The 20,397-nt window shown below is 37.8% G+C and overlaps 1 protein-coding gene across 5 annotated transcripts in view; it reads right to left on the minus strand.

Moving 5' to 3' along the window:
* The window catches only part of LOC138714626 (uncharacterized), a 79,597-nt gene that overhangs the window by 23,853 nt on the left and 35,347 nt on the right, over nucleotides 1-20,397 (minus strand). For all 5 annotated transcript variants that reach the window (XR_011336054.1, XM_069846669.1, XM_069846661.1 and 2 more), the window contains one exon: nucleotides 7,371-7,530. Coding sequence is in view for 4 of the 5 variants with exons in the window: in XM_069846669.1 (XP_069702770.1) it covers nucleotides 7,371-7,530 (160 nt within the window). In the remaining variant the exon portion in view is untranslated. The remainder of the gene's footprint in view (nucleotides 1-7,370; nucleotides 7,531-20,397) is intronic.

Genomic DNA, 20,397 nt, shown 5'->3' on the forward strand with positions numbered 1-20,397 from the left:
GAACAAACGAACTCTGGAAGTACCTGTTATAGACTGATTCTGATTGGTTCTACTGTACAAGTTTATTGGTTCTACTGTACAAGTTTGTGACGTCACATACCAGAAATGCTATGGCGCATGTAGCAGCCGACTGCCTTCCGAAATGCCGTCTAGGCTAGGAAAGTCTGTCTGCTCAAGGTTCTCATCAATTACTTTGTTGAAGTACAACTATCAGGGATAGTTTGAGTATAATTGAACACCAATAGCTAGGCTTTTGTCATTATGGAGAACTTTTTCGTAATAACAGACACTATTTAATTCGAAGCACAATAGCAGCTGCTCTAAAAAACTGGGAAGTTCAAAGTATTCGAAGAACTTCATTGTATCACCGCTAATGGGAGTATGAGGAGAGCTGACAAGGTAAACAAAACAGGCTGCATTTTAGATCTTACAGTCCATTTTGAGACCTCTTGAAACAACCTGAAGATATCAACGGGGGGGGGGGGAAGTAATTTACGAATGAACTTAATTGTATTGTAAAAACATGTACCATTTGGAAACTGTTGTAGTAATGGGATTTTCCAAGCTCCACGACCCAATCTTGTTCTTTGGATATCCCAGCTTGTCCACAGGACAGAAATGAAATTACCCTGCAGATTTTCAGAGCGAATAGCTCATGTACTATGTGACATAAAAAAAAGTGTAATATCATATTGGTGGAAAGTCTATAGTTTTCTCAGAAAATGTTTCTTCCCAACACCCTTTTATTCAGTAAGTATTGCGAGTAAGATCGTGATTGTTGTGCATATCGATAGGAAAACCAATAAATAATCATTTATCTGCTGGCATATTTCAATAGAGTGGATGGTTTTCGTGTCAATTTATTTAAAAAACCACTCATTTGAAGCCACTGACTGATGCGACCAGCTCGCAACACTGCAGCCAGAAAGGGAATTGGAGGTAGTTCACTGAGCCAGACAGTGTGTGTATCTAATGCCTACCCACTTCACTTGCGTGATTCGGGTTCCGCATATTGCGGATAGATGGCAGGACCATTTTCTAGCTGTACACCACTTCGCCGGGTCACACTGTACATGATGTGTATTTGTGGAGAGATCTGTTTTGTACTAGGGTGAGTGTGTGTGTGTAAGTGTAGTGTCTGGAATGAGTGATGAGGAAGGGAGAAGGGGAAACCCGGTGCCGGCACATAGCCTACTCCTGTTGAATGGCACTAAGGGTGCCGCCAGGCTTAACGTCCCCATCCAACTGACGAATCACTATCAACAGTGACATATGCCTTCTCTTCATATGCTTTGCGGAGAGATTTGGGATTTAACCCAGGCATATTGGTGCACAATCTAGTGATTAGAAGTTGTGCACCGCCATCTCTCCTAGCCCCGAGGTAGAAATTTTACATGAAAATTTCTGACCCCACCAGGAATCGAACCCGGACCGGTTAGTCTGGAGGCAGACACGCTACCACAGAGTTAATTTGGCAGACCACTGAGGCAGACAGACCTGAGTTCGTTGACATTATTATTATGAGAAGAAAGAGGGGTGTGTTAGTGGTGATGTCAGACTGGTGAAACTTCCAATTCAATTTTCTAATTAACTGTGCATTTAACACAAAACATAATGCAGGTTTTCTATTCATTTAAATGTACCGGTACCCTATCGTCCCATTCAATCTACAGGATTATTTCATTTCCACTCTGTATAGGAAATTATAACGGCCTTCTCTCCTGGAAGATTGGTTATAAATACTCATTCTTGCATTATTTTTATAAGCATTTCCAGTTTGGGCAACATCCCCTTCTTATAGCACTCATACACTGTGCATTGAAGTAAATCGCGAGTGAAATCATTGATGAGGTTGTAATAGAGTGGTATGCAGTGGCGTAGTCAGACTAATTATTTTGGGTGGGCCAGATATGCAGTGTTTAGAAAGTACCTGACCCATCTCCTGAAAATCCGCTGCCGTCAACTTTCTTGAAACTCATTCTGGGAAGCCTTATTTAATAACATGCAAAATTATGATTAACAATCATACAAGGCATATCTATACAAACTCTTCATAAGGTGAACTGGAGCTGTCGAGATTTCCTAGCAACGAATCTGTCTATCGCTGATGATGAGTCCTTCGACAAATACCAACTTTTCTCCCTCTTGATGGATAAAATTGCTAGATTACAGAGCCTTGTGTTTGACATGGTTGTCCTGGTGTAAGTTTTTATTCGTCGTAAAGCAGAAAAAGTCCTTTCTGCGGATGCAGCACTGGAATGAAATTCTTCGAGTTTTTCTTCGTTTCGGAGCTTTGAAAAACTATCTATCTTTGTCTTAATGAGGGACGAACATTTACTAATATCCATTTTTGGAGACTGAAGTGCTTTTCATAATGACTTTGCAAGAGCAAGAATACTGTCTAAACATACCAAATAAAATAAGTTGTCAAATTTTTCTAGATGATGTAACCATCCAGTAGACTCCACAGCTTCTCTTTTTATCGCTGCCAGACAAATTTTTAGGCCCAATCTAATACAGTTACTTTGACTCGAAGAAATGAACGCATTTTTTACTTCTGTTCTTAATTCTATCGATTGTAACTATTACTCTAGATACATGGTTTATTTTAATGTTGAGTGTTTTCCCTATTAAAAACGCAAAAATTCGCAAATTTTTAGGGTGGACCTGGGCCCACCTGGCCCACTCGCTGGCTACGCCACTGGTGGTATGAGAGAAGGCCGTTATATTGTCATCGATAATTATACTGTATATAACGTAAGCAGGACTTTTCTCTCTCTCTCACGCACCCGAATCATCGGATCCATCTTGATTTGAAACGAGGACTAATAGGAAATATGCCCCTCTTGGTTTGAAGGGACTGGGAGGAAATGCGTGAGCGAGAGATTTTCCGTAAGCTTCTCTCTCTCTCTCTGGTTACGGACATGAGAGGATCTTCCTATCCTCTCAATCACGGCCAGAACATTGTTGCGCCATCGTTGACGAATTTATTCACTACTTATTGAGATGGTAATACTGGTGATATTGGACTATTTAAATGTAGTTCATTTGAACGACTCAGGTTCATGTGCGGCAACGAATTAGCTCTCGCCAATGAAATATTTCGCCCAACGCTAGGCTATTCATTTTCGTTCACATTTTCTCCACGTCTTTGTCTACCCATTTTTCTGTACAAGGATCGTGTAGCTCCGTTAAACTTCGGGTATTCTCGCCACCTGGTCCAAGGACGAATGATGACGCGGCATCTTTCTTGATCTTTCAGTTCTTTGTGTAGCTTGGGGACGCTGTTGGTTCTGCATTGCCCTACACTGTCCAGTTCCGATCTGAGGAGATTTCACAAACTTCAGTGTGCCACACAACCGCTTCCACATTATTAGACGCTCAATTTTACTTACTTATTCACCTCAACAGTGATTCAGTGTGTGTGATAAAATAAGTGACGGCGTGCAAACAATATCATGTGTAACTACTTCTGCATGTCGCTAATTTGTACTTCGTTTCATTGTTTAACTGACAAATCAGTTCCGAAATGTATACTGTATTATTTTGGTCAATGTTACTTATGTCCCGCCCACTATAGAGACATAGGCCAATTTTACACATTTAGTATAAATTGTTGCTTCTTTGACAGGTTAGGTTTGGTTAGTTTAGGTTTTTGTTATAGCCTACCTTGCATATACGATTATAGCGCAACATTGGCAGTGATAAAAGTGAAATATTCGTTCAGTGGGCGTTGGATACTCTACATTCACCATTATTTTTTGTAACAGTGGTACAAAGACCTATTGCCATAGTGTGCCATTTCAATAGAAATTAGGCTATTATTGTGAATTGCAGTGCAGGGAAGTGTGTAGGCTACAGTGTACGAACTTGCAGCCCATTTCTGAGCTCAGAAATTGTTTCAGGTGTAAGGGGCATGCTTCTCTCGCTTTTATTGTTCTTTTCTTCCGGTTTTAAGTAGTGAAGCATAAATTTCGTGTATGGTAACACCCCCCCCCCCCCACAACTTTTATTCATCTCTCTGATAACACTAGACAATATGAAAGTTACAATTTATCCTTTCCAGTTTCTCATCAGAATTCATGTTTAGTAACCGACTTACAACGTGCAGAATAATATACGAGGGCCGTCCAGAAAGTAAGTTTCTCGGGGGCAGTTTACAGAAATAAAACACAATTTCATGGAAAGATTTATTGAAACAGATACAACAATTGTTGAGCTAATTTTCAACATATTCTCCACAGGAATTGAGACATTTTTTTCTTACCGTGGGATCAACCTTTGCTTTCCTTTGTCGTAGAAGTCTGCCGCCTGGGATCAGAACCAGTGTGTGACAGCCATCTGCACTTCTCTGTCACCACGACAAGCTGCGCGGGGTGCTAAGTACCGGTGTTGTCTTGCTGCACAATAACGCTCAGCACATACGGCTCGGTATACAGATCGTCTGCAGGAATTGTGCTGGGAGCTGTTTCAACAGCCACCCTACAGCCCAGACCTCGCTCCCAGCGATTACCCTACCATCGTTTCTTACACCTTAAGAAATTCCTGTCTGGTCAGCATTGTCACAATGACAGAGAAGTGCAGATGGCTGTCACACGCTGGTTCCCATCCCAGGCGGCAGACTTCTATGACGCAGGGATACAAAAGTTCATACCACGATATGACAAATGTGTGAATTCCATTGGGGAATATGTTGATAAAGAGCTCAACAATTAATGTATTTTTTTTATTTATTTAAGTAGGTTATTTTACGATGCTGTATCAACATCTCAGGTTAATAAGCGTCTGAATGAAGTGAAGGTGATAATGCCGGTGAAATGAGTCCGAGGTCCAGCACTGAAAGTTACCCAGCATTTGCCCAAATTGGGTTGAAGGAAAACCCGGAAAGAGTCTCAACCAGGTAACTTGTCCCGACCGAGATTCGAACCCGGGCCACCTGGTTTCGCTGCCAGACGCGATAACCGTTACTCCACAGGTGTATGTATCTGTTCCAATAAGTCTTTCCATGAAATTGTGTTTTATTTCTCTAAACGGAAAACTTACTTTCTGGACGCGCCTCGTAGATACATACGTCCAATTTTTTTTTTTTTTTTCAGTAGGAGAAAACAAAATAATACTGTTGATAAAATCCACTGCGTGCTTAAAGCTTAACAGTGCCTCCCCCTTATTAGTGAGTTGTCACTTGGGTTGTAAGGGGTAGTGAAGCGTCTTACATAGCCTCTCCTACCCAACTCTCAGCCTCACCTTCACGTGGTACAACCTGTTTAAACAAACGAGGCAATGGGGCCCGAGTCACAGCGGGATAACTGTTACATCAGAAATGGAGGAAATGCCATTTTACAGCCATCCAGAGGACTTCGTAGTGGGAGCCTCACCACTACATTATTCGAAACGAGGGTAGCAGCCAATCACGAAGAAGACAGTATCTTTCAAGCCTTAAATATTTACTATTTAGCACGAGACTAGAAGCGAGTGACAGACAAAACACAGTTTCTTCCAAGCCTCAAACATCAGGTCGCAAAAAAAAAAAAAAAAATATATATATATATATATATAACAATTGAAATATGAAAACAATTCTCCAGAAGATACATAAGAATAAGTATTTGGACTGTTAATGTGTCAGAGGAATAAATGAATACTCATAAAAGGCTAAAACAGAATTCATTTGTTAAATTGCATAGCTATTTGGCAACTAATGTTCTAGATTACTATGGGAACTCTTTAAAACGAGTCATTGCCTTTTTTTTTTCTCATTCTTCAGTGCATATAAATATTACACCATCAGCAATTAACTTAAAAAAATAACATTAATTTGAACTCTACTGATGTGTGAGTGAACACCACAAACCCACTTAGGAGAATTCTGGGTGATAAAGTAATTCTGTAATAAGGCTGTACAACATAAGAGGTATGTTAACTTAAGGGGACACAGAATTGCTTATCTTGACACGTTGAAATTTGTATCTCACATAAGGAACAGCTGATATTTTTGCAGCTCATTAATACACTTGACTTTATGCTAAAACAATAGTTTTTGTTTAATTTATTTCCTTCCTTAGAGTTTTTTTATCCCCCCCCCCCCCAATATTTTCAAAGTTTTTCCAATACATATTTATAGCATCCAAATAATTCCTGAAAATTTCAGCCTTCTAAATTAAATAGAAGCTGAGAAAAGATTCGTTCTGTTGGAAAAACTAAACTTACGGAAAATAAGCGTTCATATAAGACTTAACCTATGTACGTACCCAGAAACAAAATTTGGGCCACCTGAATTTTCCAAACTAGAAAATGTAAAATTCAGGTGGCCCAAATTATAATTTTAGTATAATAATATGTGATATACCATTTTAAAGACATAAAATTCAAATAATAGTTTGGGCTAGTATAATCATATAAATGCTATCAGGTACTACTGTATTTTAAAGAAGAAAAATCAAAGAATAGTTTGGGAAATTTAAAATACCGGTACCTAATTTTCTGTCCAAAATTCGTAAATTTATTCAGAATGAGCGTTAAAATTGAAACTTGTATACACCTCAGAAAATGGAAAAATTAAGATTGGATACAACAAGAGTATGGTCATATGCCATTTTAAAGAGGAAAAACCAATTAATAATATATTGGAAAATTAAAAATAATTAAAAACATTCACCCAAAATTCAATTCAGTTTCCCCTTAAGACTGCCTTGCGAAAGAGAGAGTATGCATTGCTTAAATATAATAGATAACAAAATATACTACAAAAAATTCATTCAGTAGCTCGGTGAATCTCAGTGAGGTGCGCATTACTGGATACACGCTACGGTACATGAATAACAAGACATAGGCTAGATTATATCTTGCTAATTTGGGAGTACTAACACACGAAGATAACCAAAACTACAAAAAAAAAAATAAGTGCAGAAAGTACTGACATATTCACCAAATAGATAAATCCACAAATCTATCGTGAAGAACAAATTATTTCTTTCAGGCCACAAATATCACAGCACAGAAGAAATTACAAAATTCCGTAGCATTGTAATTGACAACATCCTGAACAAAATAAATGCAAGAGTATTTCAATAAATGCATTAATACAGGGTGTCCACATAAAACCTTTACAATTCACTTATAAAAATTTTTTGGAATGTTTGATAAAACTCGCTTTACTCTATCTTGAAATGGGAGTTCAGGTGGTCTGCGGCAACCAGTATATTTACCAATCCTCGACCACTAGCTGGTTATGTATGAAGACTAGATGGAGCAAGGCATTTGTGTGTGTCCAAATATTTCTGTTGGGCCCATTTCTCCTGTGTATTGCATCTGTTGTCAAGAAGCAATAAGAAAGCTTGGCCATCTGTTAGTAAATACAAATTACCACCAACCTGTTTTCTGTTTGCTTAGATCCATGTGAGCATACGAGACGAGAAGTTCCCAGCTGCACTCTTTTGCATTGAGTACCGTTATCATCTCTGCAGTCGCCATCAGCTGTCCACTTGAGAGCATTTGCTTCATGTTTTTCCTCTTCTTCAGTGCAGCTGTTGCCTGGGAATGAAGAGATGTGAAATAATATCACGTATGAACATGTTACAGGCACAGGCGTCAGTAATCTTCCAACCTCTGCTGAACTTGGATGATACGAGTACCAAATGGACTTCTTTCACAGTAAAGCCGAACATTATTCAATCCATGTAATTTAATAGCGTTTTGTTGAACTTCATTGCATTATTATGCAAACTCAATTAAAGAAAACGAATAAGATAAATGAAAATTCACAACATAAATGAAAATAACATTTGAGTATCTTGATTGCAAACTCTGCCACTAAATTTTGGTATAGAAACATAAATCTAAATAATAATTTATGAAATAATAGTTAAAAATTACCTGTTTCGATGGGTTAGACATTACCGGGTGAGGAACATACTGCAAAGATAATATATTTTCCATATAGTCACCCTATATTCTTTCATCTTTTGCATTAGAAATCTGGGCAGACACAGTCACTTCTGAATTTAGATTAGCTACTGCTCCAAGACATTCTGTGCCAATCAGCTGTTTCATGAACAGGAACTTCTCAAGAGCTTTCTTAGAGCTTTTGAAATCGACATTCATAAAATGTCAAGTCATATTTTCTAGAATATGTTATCAGTTTGTTAGAGTAAGCTTTCCTGCATTATTTACAATAAACAACATATGCATTTTTTATTATGTATAAATAGGAAATGTTGATTTCCACTTTTCTTGAAAATTTCGTTTGTGTATTTTTGTAACACACTTACATCAGTTAGGTAATGAACCTGTTGCATGATACAGATAATTTACCAGACCTCTGGCACTTACCTTTAACACTTTCCACTCTTGCCACTGTTAGCAGTTATTTCTGTCGATGTGGATGGCACTAGATCATTTGAATAATAAGGGTTTTTTTAATAACATATCAAACAATGTGCTGTGTTACTTGTTAACAATATTGCAGCGCTCAGTTTCTCCCGCTACAGTTGCTGTTGAATGAGTACTCGCATACCAACTGCTTTGTTTACTATACGAGTTTGCCGCCCCCGGATATTGTCACAACTCGGTGTACAGAATGATTGCTGAGTAAGAAATTGACAAAAAAGAATTGGACTGATAATTAGAACATGCATACTGGATTCAAAGATTGAATTGAAATTTGTATATGTTTCTGTCACGTGAATTGAGCATTAAACAGCAGGCATGGTGGGAAGAGTTGAAAGTGTTTGTTTCTAAAGCTAACTTTACACTGGAATAGCATATGTTACTAACAATGTTATTCACAAATTTTGAATATACATAGGCCTGCAAAATGTTAATCAATTCTGTCGTCATCATTTATTGAAAACGTTTGTTAGTAGTGTTTTTAAAAGCTACTAGAAATGTTGAGAACATCAGTTTTGTTACTTTTTCATTACCATGTTAATAACATTGTTGCTAACTTTGATAGGCCTAATAAAAAAAAAATTGCGATCACTCTGAAGGCAATCTATATCAAAGGATGTTAATAACTTTATATTCGGGGATTAGTTTTCTGCCAAAATCCGTTCGGTGTATTCATATTTCATGTCTTTTCGCACTTCTGAAATGTTATTTACTGTATTTACTCGCATATAACCAGAACTTTTTTTTTTACCGAAAATACGAGGAAAAATTCGGATGCGTGTTATATGGGAGGATTTTTGTGTGGGAAAAATTTCGTTGGATAACAAAGCATTTAAGACGCATTATGCTTATTTATTCTTATATTTGCATACAAGTAACAGATCTAATATGATGACTGATGTCCTCATCTTATTCATTGTCACTGCTGCCAAGTTCTGAGGCGCACTATAACAGAAAATTTCAAAGTCTAGTGGGTTGGTGGGGGGGGGGGGGGGTGTTGGCAGAGTTGTAATTGCTTTCACATCCCACCTCCCATTGCCGCTCACACAGGAATTTTAAACTTAAAACTATCGTACTTATGATATGTCTGCCTGCCAAGAAATTAATGTAGGATATATGCGGGAATTTTTTTTTTTCTCTGTAATTTCACACTCAGAAATGGGTGCGAGATATATGCGAGTAAATATGGTAATTAATTCAGTGATTTACGTGTTGATAATATGTTAGTAACTATGTACGTTAATAGCTTTCAGTTGTTTCTGAAGATTTGTTATTAACATTTTACTTAATTTTTATAAGGACTTGTTAATTAGATTCTTTTTAAATTTTATTTATCAAGGCTGTAAAAAATATTTTAGTGACACATTTGTTATTAACATTCTTCTCAGAAACAGTGTTTTGCTTTGTGTGTGTGTGTGTGTGTGTGTGTGTGTGTGTGTGTGTGTGTGTGTGTGTGTGTGTGTGTGTGTGTGTGTGTGTGTGTGTGTGTGTGTGTGTGTGTGTGTGTGTGTGTGTGTGTGTGTGTGTGTGTGTGTGTGTGTGTGTGTGTGTGTGTGTGTGTGTGTGTGTGTGTGTGTGTGTGTGTGTGTGTGTGTGTGTGTGTGTGTGTGTGTGTGTGTGTGTGTGTGTGTGTGTGTGTGTGTGTGTGTGTGTGTGTGTGTGTGTGTGTGTGTGTGTGTGTGTGTGTGTGTGTGTGTGTGTGTGTGTGTGTGTGTGTGTGTGTGTGTGTGTGTGTGTGTGTGTGTGTGTGTGTGTGTGTGTGTGTGTGTGTGTGTGTGTGTGTGTGTGTGTGTGTGTGTGTGTGTGTGTGTGTGTGTGTGTGTGTGTGTGTGTGTGTGTGTGTGTGTGTGTGTGTGTGTGTGTGTGTGTGTGTGTGTGTGTGTGTGTGTGTGTGTGTGTGTGTGTGTGTGTGTGTGTGTGTGTGTGTGTGTGTGTGTGTGTGTGTGTGTGTGTGTGTGTGTGTGTGTGTGTGTGTGTGTGTGTGTGTGTGTGTGTGTGTGTGTGTGTGTGTGTGTGTGTGTGTGTGTGTGTGTGTGTGTGTGTGTGTGTGTGTGTGTGTGTGTGTGTGTGTGTGTGTGTGTGTGTGTGTGTGTGTGTGTGTGTGTGTGTGTGTGTGTGTGTGTGTGTGTGTGTGTGTGTGTGTGTGTGTGTGTGTGTGTGTGTGTGTGTGTGTGTGTGTGTGTGTGTGTGTGTGTGTGTGTGTGTGTGTGTGTGTGTGTGTGTGTGTGTGTGTGTGTGTGTGTGTGTGTGTGTGTGTGTGTGTGTGTGTGTGTGTGTGTGTGTGTGTGTGTGTGTGTGTGTGTGTGTGTGTGTGTGTGTGTGTGTGTGTGTGTGTGTGTGTGTGTGTGTGTGTGTGTGTGTGTGTGTGTGTGTGTGTGTGTGTGTGTGTGTGTGTGTGTGTGTGTGTGTGTGTGTGTGTGTGTGTGTGTGTGTGTGTGTGTGTGTGTGTGTGTGTGTGTGTGTGTGTGTGTGTGTGTGTGTGTGTGTGTGTGTGTGTGTGTGTGTGTGTGTGTGTGTGTGTGTGTGTGTGTGTGTGTGTGTGTGTGTGTGTGTGTGTGTGTGTGTGTGTGTGTGTGTGTGTGTGTGTGTGTGTGTGTGTGTGTGTGTGTGTGTGTGTGTGTGTGTGTGTGTGTGTGTGTGTGTGTGTGTGTGTGTGTGTGTGTGTGTGTGTGTGTGTGTGTGTGTGTGTGTGTGTGTGTGTGTGTGTGTGTGTGTGTGTGTTATAGAGAGAGAGAGAGTGCGTGCGCGCGCGTGTGAATATTGTTACTCTATATTAATATGATCTGCCAACCTATGGATGCAGATATTGCCAGATGAGTAGGAACTCCCGTTTCTAATATCATTGATAGCACCATCGACTCTTTCAGCAGTTTCTGGTAGTCTTGTACAGCCATAACTAGCCCCTTCAATCCCATACAGTCATTGTCTATGGTTCCAGGAAACGTGAATAATGTATGGAAGCTGCAGATCATGTACGTTAGTAATTAAGAATTGATAATTAAGCAGTCAATGTTAGTGAGAGTAATAATGAAATAAATAATTAATAATGTATGTTTTGTAAGAGTTTTAATTTATTCTTATTCAGTTCTTAATCCAACCTTCTCTTTATAATCATCACCATCCTATTCTGTCTTTTTCACATCTTCATCACAATAATCCTCATTCTCATTATTCTTACTGTACATTACACATACAGTAGTGTACCTAGGGTAACCAACTTCTGAACACAAAAATAGGGGAGACATGGTCGATAAATTTTAGCAAATTTTTTGGAGTGGTTTATAAAACTACCGATTAAATATAATACAAATATGATCTAGATTGCAATACGGAGTACAATAATTAAAAAATATGCATGTTTATCAGTTTTAACTTATATTAGTAAAGATGCTACAGAACATTTAACTTTATAGTCAACCTGGTTGGCAAGTTGGTATAGCGCTGGCCTTCTATGCCCAAGGTTGCGGGTTCGATCCCGGGCTAGGTCGATGGCATTTAAGTGTGCTTAAATGCGTCAGGCTCATGTCAGTAGATTTACTGGCATGTAAAAGAACTCCTGCGGGACAAAATTCCGGCACATCCGGCGACGCTGATATAACCTCTGCAGTTGGGAGCATCGTTAAATAAAACATAACTTTAACTTTATAATTATAATAACAATAATAATAATACTGATTTATTTTAGTGGCAGAGTTAAGGCCGTGAGGACTTCTCTTCCACTCAACCAGCAAAAAGTATACATACATATGTATCAACTTACAAAGAATTCAACAATTTGATTTAGATGAGAGTTGCATGTATACAAGAGTTATTTACGAATTAAACAACAAAATACTATGAACTATTAATTAAACACTGAAATACAAACTATGTAGCAGAATTAAGCTAAAATACATAGAATGTTAATATATTTGAAATGATGTTAGAAAGAGATTATTATGAGACAATTTTGAAAATACAGCACTATCAGGATGCATGTCTACAGGAAGGAGTAACAATGTAGACAGTGATAGTTTGTCAGTATGATTGGAGTGAAATGCTAACAAGGTTATATTTTAAGCTGTTTTTAAAGGTGTTTATTGTCTTGCAGCCCCTAATACTTTGTGACAGGGAATTTCATTGTCGTGAGGTGGATATTGTAAAAGATGATGAATAACGAGATGTTCTATGAAGAGGTATACTTAACAAACCACCTACTATGCAAACTGAAAACAAAATCTCTTTACAAACATGTGCATACAGTTGCCTGAAGATTACAGGATCACCGGAATTGAATTTTATTAATATTGGTACCTACCAAACTAACTTTCGATATTAATGTCGGTTTATATCTAAATATATTTGCGGATATTATTAGATTATATATATAAAAATTAGCGATCATGATTGATATAGAGGAGAATTAGGACACCAATACAGGAGCCAGGAGGATACAAAAATATTAGCTCAAATATGAGAGTTTCCAGAAAATACGGGAGAGATGCCCCCCCCCCCCCAAGTATACCTGGCTTTCATTTCAAAACTTCCCAGTTATTTCAGTAAAATTTAATTTAAACAGAACACACGTCAATTTAGATACTGACAGGGAAGTTTAAAACCAGTGTTAATTGAATTTTAGCTTTCGTCCTCATTCCCGCCTTTGAAATTTCAAATGACACTCCTATATCAGAGTCTAGTATATACAGTCACGAAGCTCGAGGTGACGAGAATACTAGGAACAAAAACCTGTGCCGGTACTATTTTGCATTGTTTGTGATAAGGCGATAGTAGCGATCCTAGTGGTTAGCAACTATCTGCAGATGCATATTCCCTATGTATTGAGCTTCGTGACTATTAGACTGTGCCTATATTGTTATACTTAAATCTCAAAGAGTAGGCCTATTCAATTGTTCATACTTCTCATTCATTTCTTCTCGCATCTATCGTCGCCTGGCAACCTGGATGTGTTGTTATTGTTCATTAGAGCTGAAGAGAATAAAACTGTAAAGACTATTGTTAAATTCAGGTAGTAACACAAACTAGTATTAAGGAATATTATAGTTGTGCATTATAAACCTATTCTTTAATAATTTATAGCAGGATAGAAAATAATAAAAGCCGAAGTTTGGTTTTGCGTTACTATTTATATATTATTCTAATACTATGGCAATGCTATGTAGAGAAGTTCCGAAATAGGCTGTATTACCACAGTCTAGTATATACAGTCACGAAGCTTGAGTTGTGAGGGTGCTAGGAACAATAGACTGTGCAGGTACTATTTGGCATTGTCTGTAATGAGGCGATATTAGTGACCCTAGTGGTTAGCAACTATCTATGGATGCATATTTACTACGTATTGAGTTTCGTGACTGTATATACTAGACTGTGCTATTAATGTCTAGCCAACAATGGAGCACATTTTGAACATATAATTTAGTAAATTTAATTGCATCTGGATTTGTCTCCAGTTCATTCTATAGAGGTGTGAAAATTATTAGAATAATCTTAATTTTAAAGGTTTTTTAATAGTTCCTTCACAAATATTCATTGAATTGATGAATATTGGTATATAATATTACTATAATGATGTAGGATATATTTACTACTAACAATGCCGGAAAGCATTGTTGTACATTGGTATTTTTCTTATTTTACAATTGTTATGGGAATTCAGAAGTTATTATGTTATGTTGGCGGAATTGGAAACATCAAAAATTAATTAAGAAATGCTTTAAACAAATTGTTCTCTGCGTTTACATTGTTGTGAAGGTTCAAATGAACGTATACATCTGTTTTATGCATATAATTTTTTATGTTTCCAATCCCGCCAACATAATATAATAATTTCTGAATTCCCATAACAATTGTAAAATAAGAAAAATACCAATGTACAACAATGCTTTCCGGCATTGTTAGTAGTAAATATATCCTACATCATTACAGTAATATATACCAATATTCATCAATTCAATTAATATTTGTGAAGGAACTATTAAAAAACCTTTATAATTAAGACTATTCTAATAATTTTCACACCTCTGTAGTTACCCTAATTAAATAGATTGGACATATCATGAGAGCCTGACATATTGATTGGAATAGTTACTAAAGAAAAGTCAGAAACAACATTAGGATGTACAAAATTGCAATTCTTTGACAATTTGGGAAAAGATTTTAAAATACTTATAGCGAAAATCTGACAGACTTTTTTAAAAGACATTTAACTATTGAAACATTATGAAGTCAGCAGCAAGAAAATTGTACATTTCGAGATTACTTAATTATAATAATAATATATCGGTATGAGTCAGGGAATCAGCCATATGAATACCTGATATTTGCCCAACAGTTCAGGGAAACCCAGAAGAAGCATGCCTCCATATCAAATCAAGTGGGGTTGAAGCCAATGTCCAAGCATAGCCACGGACAAGAGTCCAGTCAGCCAGGAGTTTTTTTTCCCCCTAGTTATTTAATGGAGTTATTATCACGTACTTGGTTATGGATTTAATCATAAGAAGATTGTATTTGGCGAAATGAGGTTGAGGATTTGACATGAATTACCTGACATCCGCCTTACAGTGGAAAAAACTTCGGAAAAAATGAATCATATAATCAACCCGATCCAGTCCCAATACGAATTACGTTCTCAGTCTACTGATTGCTGATGATATTTTGAATGATACATTCATTCCCATATAGACTAGAGCAATATGGCACAGAGATCAAGATGGTCCAGCACAGTGAAACAACGATCACCGGTATTGCAACTTGTACGTGCGAAGTCATTATTGGTGATACACTTTTACTAATTAAGGAAAGACCATTGTAGAATCTTGATGTCACTGTCTTTGTTCCGCTTGAAGTCAGAAGAAGTAGTTCGTGCCTTGAGATCCGAATGGGGGACTGTTTACTTCTCTTGACATCATGCATAAAGGTATTGAAAAGTGATATATATTATTTTATGGCAGTTATATTAACTACACGCAACCCCCAAACTGTTTGGAGGATCACATCTGCCATTGGTTAGTTGGTCCATATGATCTATCCCGGAGGATTGTCAGAAAACTTCACTGACCAATCCCTCTTCACCACTTAGGGGATGCTTATGTATGCTATGGTAGGTCGCATGCTGAAAAGCCATTTCCTCCATTTTTAATGGAAGAGTTATACTGCTCCGACTTGGTCCCTAGAGTAAGGTTACCACATTTTTTTTTTTTTTTTTTTTTTTTTACAATTTTTGGGGACAGATTTAACATTAGTTCTAAGATTGCCGTTCACTTATATTGGTTTACACAATTTAAAGAATTGAAATAATATTTACAGACTAAACTACTTTGTTTTTGTTGTTGTTGTTTTCTAATACCAGGCGTTTGACAATAAAGTCATTTGACCTCTTGCACTCCAATATTTTTCAAAGATATTGTCATGGTCAGCCACTGAAGCACAGATTTTGAGGTGTTCCGAATCCATTTCTTGGTTTGAGTTGCACAATGGGCAGTTAGGGGACTGATATATTCCAATTCTATGCAGGTGTTTGGCCAAACAATCATGGCCTGTTGCCAATCTAAACGCAGCTACAGACGATTTTCGTGGTAAATCGGGAAGTAACTGTGGATTTTGATGCAGAGAGTTACATTTTTTCCCTTGGGATTGTGTTTCAAATTTTGTTTGTTGAAGTCTAAGTGTGTAGATTTAATAAATCTTTTCACAGAGTAATACATAGATTTAGTAACAGGTCTGTAAGTAGCAGTGCTGCCCTTCTTTGCTAAAGCATCCGCATTTTCGTTTCCCAGGATTCCACAATGGGATGGTATCCATTGGAATACAATTCTTTTATTGAGTGATATTAATTGAGAGAGCATTTTAGTTATTTCTGCTGTTTGAGATGAAGGTGTGTGTTTAGAGACGATTGATAGAATAGCTGCTTTGGAGTCTGACAATATAACTGCATTCCTAAATTTATTGATGTGGCATTGAAGATTCCTGAGACATTCATTTATTGCAATGATTTCACCGTCAAAACTTGTTGTTCCATATCCAAGAGATCTATAAAGTGAGAAGAGACAGCACGTAACACCTGCACCGGCACCTTCTTCTCTGGAGATCAAGAGAAGAGTGAATTAAGCATAGTCTTCCCTAGATCCAAATTTTTCAGAAAATTCCCGACAAATCATAATATATTCAGGTTGGTTAAGATAGCAAGCATTGCATGAAAAGTTTCTAAACTCATTCTGGATTTTTGGAATGCCCACATCATGTTCATTGAAGAAAAAAAATAAATAAAGATCCCACTCCATTTTGAGCAAAGAGTGATTTTTCTTCATTCTACTTTGTCATTTTCTCTAAAGTCACATATTTCTTCAAGCAAGAAATTTTGTCAAATAAGTTATCTTCATCCAAGATTAAGTCCATCTACATTTGAAGAAAAATACTATACTGTCCTTTAAATTTGTCTCTTTCTAGAGAAGAATCCAGTAATATAAATACAGTTCGTAGATATCTTATCTTCTAAATGAATAACCCAGGCACTGAGATATTCAACAGCATTTTCAGAAAATTAATGAGAGACACTGAGAATTCTGTTGTGATATAAGAACCTTTTCTTCTAAACATGCCCAAAAGCTATTCAATTGATGCTGGAAAAAATTTATATTCTTTTTATTTTCTTTCCTGGAGATTAACTCTTTTTATAAATTTTGATAACAATGGAAGATTCGATAGCATGAATATACGTACTGGATACAATAGTCGATTTTACTGACAACTGGAACAAGAAATAGGTAAGTAATGCAAGAGAAATACACGACAAGACGCCGATAGAGGCTAGCCTCTATCCTAAGCCAAAACAGAAGTGAGAATCCTGGTATATTTTGAAGAATTACACTATAAAGAAACTTTGCGGCAATACAACTCCCACATACCTACTGAATACAATCAAAGGTACATCTCATATTCGTCCACACCTGTGAAGTAACGGTCAGTGCGTCTGGCAGCGAAACCAGGTGGCCCGGGTTCGATTCCCGGTCGGGGCAAGTTACCTTGGTGAGGTTTTTTGCGGGGTTTTCCTTCAACCCAAGATGAGCAAATGCTGGGTAACTTTCGGTGCTGGACCCTGGACTCATTTCACCGGCATTATCACCTTCATCTCATTCAGACGCTAAATAACCTAAGCTGTTGATAAAGCGTCGTAAAATAACCTACTAAAAAAAATTCTCACAATCAAATTTAACTTTTTCCCCCAATTTCTAAGTCAACAGACACTAACCATCAATTATACAACCCACTGTAAACCACAAAACCCCAAACATCCAACATCACACACATTAACTTAAGACACTTACTTACTTACTTAGTGGCTTTTAAGGAACCCGGAGGTTCATTGCCGCCCTCACATAAGCCCGCCATTGGTCCCTATCCTGAGCAAGATTAATCCAGTCCCTACCATCATATCCCACCTTCCTCAAATCCTTTTTAATATTATCTTCCCATCTACGTCTCGGCCTCCCTAAAGGTCTTTTTCCCTCCGGCCTCCCAACTAACACTCTATACGCATTTCTGGATTCGCCCATACGTGCTACATGCCCTGCCCATCTCAAACGTCTGGATTTAATGTTCCTAATTATGTCAGGTGAAGAATATAATGTGTGCAGTTCTGTGTTGTGTAACTTTCTCCATTCTCCTGTAACTTCATCCCTCTTAGCCCCAAATATTTTCCTAAGCACCTTATTCTCAAACACCCTTAATCTCTGTTCCTGTCTCAAAGTGAGAGTCCAAGTTTCACAACCATAAAGAACAACCGGTAATATAACGTAAGACACATAACTGCCAATCTAGCCTCAGCAGCAATTTACAGAACAAGAAGTACAGCAGCTTGCTCTGGCGACACTGCAAGTCTACAAATATTCTATTCTGACACTATTCGGAGTTTCTTGCAGTAACTTAATAGGCAGAGTTCATCTTGGAGCTCTTTTGTCACGGTGGGAAATAATATTACTATACAGTACATCATTGCTCTTCGTAACACTGGAGAAAGGCCTTACAATTGTGAGCAACGATTTCTGTACACTCGTATCTGTCGTGGAAGCACTGCTTCGTCACTGGAGTTTTTCATCTGGCCACACTACATGCTGCTAAATTAAATGAATACACAAAAAAATCTACTCAAGGGAATAGAAAAAGAATAAAGTTAGAAGCTTCTAAGTTTATAATGAAAAAGGTAGAAGAATTTCAACCTGCGAGAAATTTGTTTCCCATATTTCAATAAAAACGAATAGCTCCAGCAAAACTACCGCCACTAAAACTACACAAAACACATTGTCTAAAAAGAGACGAATTGAGGATCAGAAGTAGGCGTCATCGATTCATTCCGGTGATAAAATATCATTCCTCGCAGTCACATTTATATAAAATCATCACTGACTATTGTGAAACAGTAGGTACCGCTTCTGCTTATAGGTTATGATTTCAGAAGCGTTAATTGCGCTAGATTGCGCAACTCGTATCAAAATGGCGTGACAAAATATATGGTAAATATGTATTCTGTCATGATTTTTGTCATTTATTATGCAGTACTCTTGAACATACGTGACATAATGCATGAAAAAGTGCCACATATTATTTTATAAAATGTGATTTCCTGACATCTTTCAGGGTGAAATACAGTTACGAACTAGTGAACCCGTATTCAAACTCACGTAAAATGAAAGCAAATGATCTTCTTTCATTACTATGTCACATAAGTTCAACACTATTGCATAAATAATCGGTAGAATCGTTATAAAATACATGACAGACACAAAAACACATCTTAACCACGCCATATTGGTAGGAATTGCGAAACCTGCCGCCAGAGTCCGCTGTAGTAGGAGTAGCAGAAGAAGTGAAAAATAAAAATGGGAATAAAGCAGCCATTGCCAATGGAAAAATGCGATGTGGTGATGAAATGATGTGTCAGGCATGGTCATATTTCCGAAGGGAAAATTTACTCATTAGTGTCCAAATTTTGCCTTAACTATCATCACAATGCAGAGGATTTTAAAATTTACGAAACAGGATTTTTACACAATTTCTTTTTATTCCGTCACACGCAAGGTACCGACCGGTACCTAATCTTTCATACATTCCAATGTGCTAACACATCTCGCAATTCTTATCAATGCGTCGTCATATCTCACATACGTAGTTACGTGTATTTTTCTCCTTTATTATCTGACGAAACAGTAGTGCTGTTGAATAAGTAATCGCCCTGTGATAAATCATATATAACTCCAATGGCTCGGTTCGCTTGCCCATCGAGAATTGCGGTGTAATATACAGTGTTCCAAAAGCCCATTACCCTCCTTTATATTGTAGAAATCCGTGCGAAGTATCCTTTCAACAGGATTTGTATCATGAGACAGGTAACCACCATTTACTCCAGCGGATTTATGCGTACACCGTTATTTTCATGGCACAGTATTATTCGCCTCCAGGAGCAGTGTGAAATTTTGCGCAGCATTGCTGAAGTGATGGAAGCAAATGCATTCCGAACAGCGTCTTTGAGTTCCTCAGTTGTCTGATAACGATTCTGGGTGACTTTCTATTTGATGTGTCCCCATGACGGATTATCAAGGGATCTCAGATCGGAACTTTGGAGTGGCCATTTCAGAGGTGCCGGTAAAGACGTCCCGGCAATGTTGCGCAAAATTTTACACCGCTCCTGAAGACGAATAATACTATGGCATGAAAATAATGGTGTGCACACAGATCCCTTGGAATAAATGGTGGTTACCTGTCTCGACATACAGATACCGGTACTGTTGAAACAACGGATTTCCACAATATAAAGGGGAAGAGGAACTTCTGGAACATCTGTATGTCTCTAACCATACACTCGACTCAGTCAACATCTTAGGCCATCCTGACCTGCCATTGTTAAGCAGTTACGGATAAATCTTTCCCGCTCATATGGTACATATTACATTACGACAATTTGTGGCTTTGTAATTTCTAAACTTTCTTTAGGTCCCTTGAATTGAACAGGGAAATACGGAG

This window comes from Periplaneta americana, chromosome 2, assembly GCF_040183065.1.
Source record: "Periplaneta americana isolate PAMFEO1 chromosome 2, P.americana_PAMFEO1_priV1, whole genome shotgun sequence".
In the NCBI taxonomy this organism is placed as follows: domain Eukaryota; kingdom Metazoa; phylum Arthropoda; class Insecta; order Blattodea; family Blattidae; genus Periplaneta; species Periplaneta americana.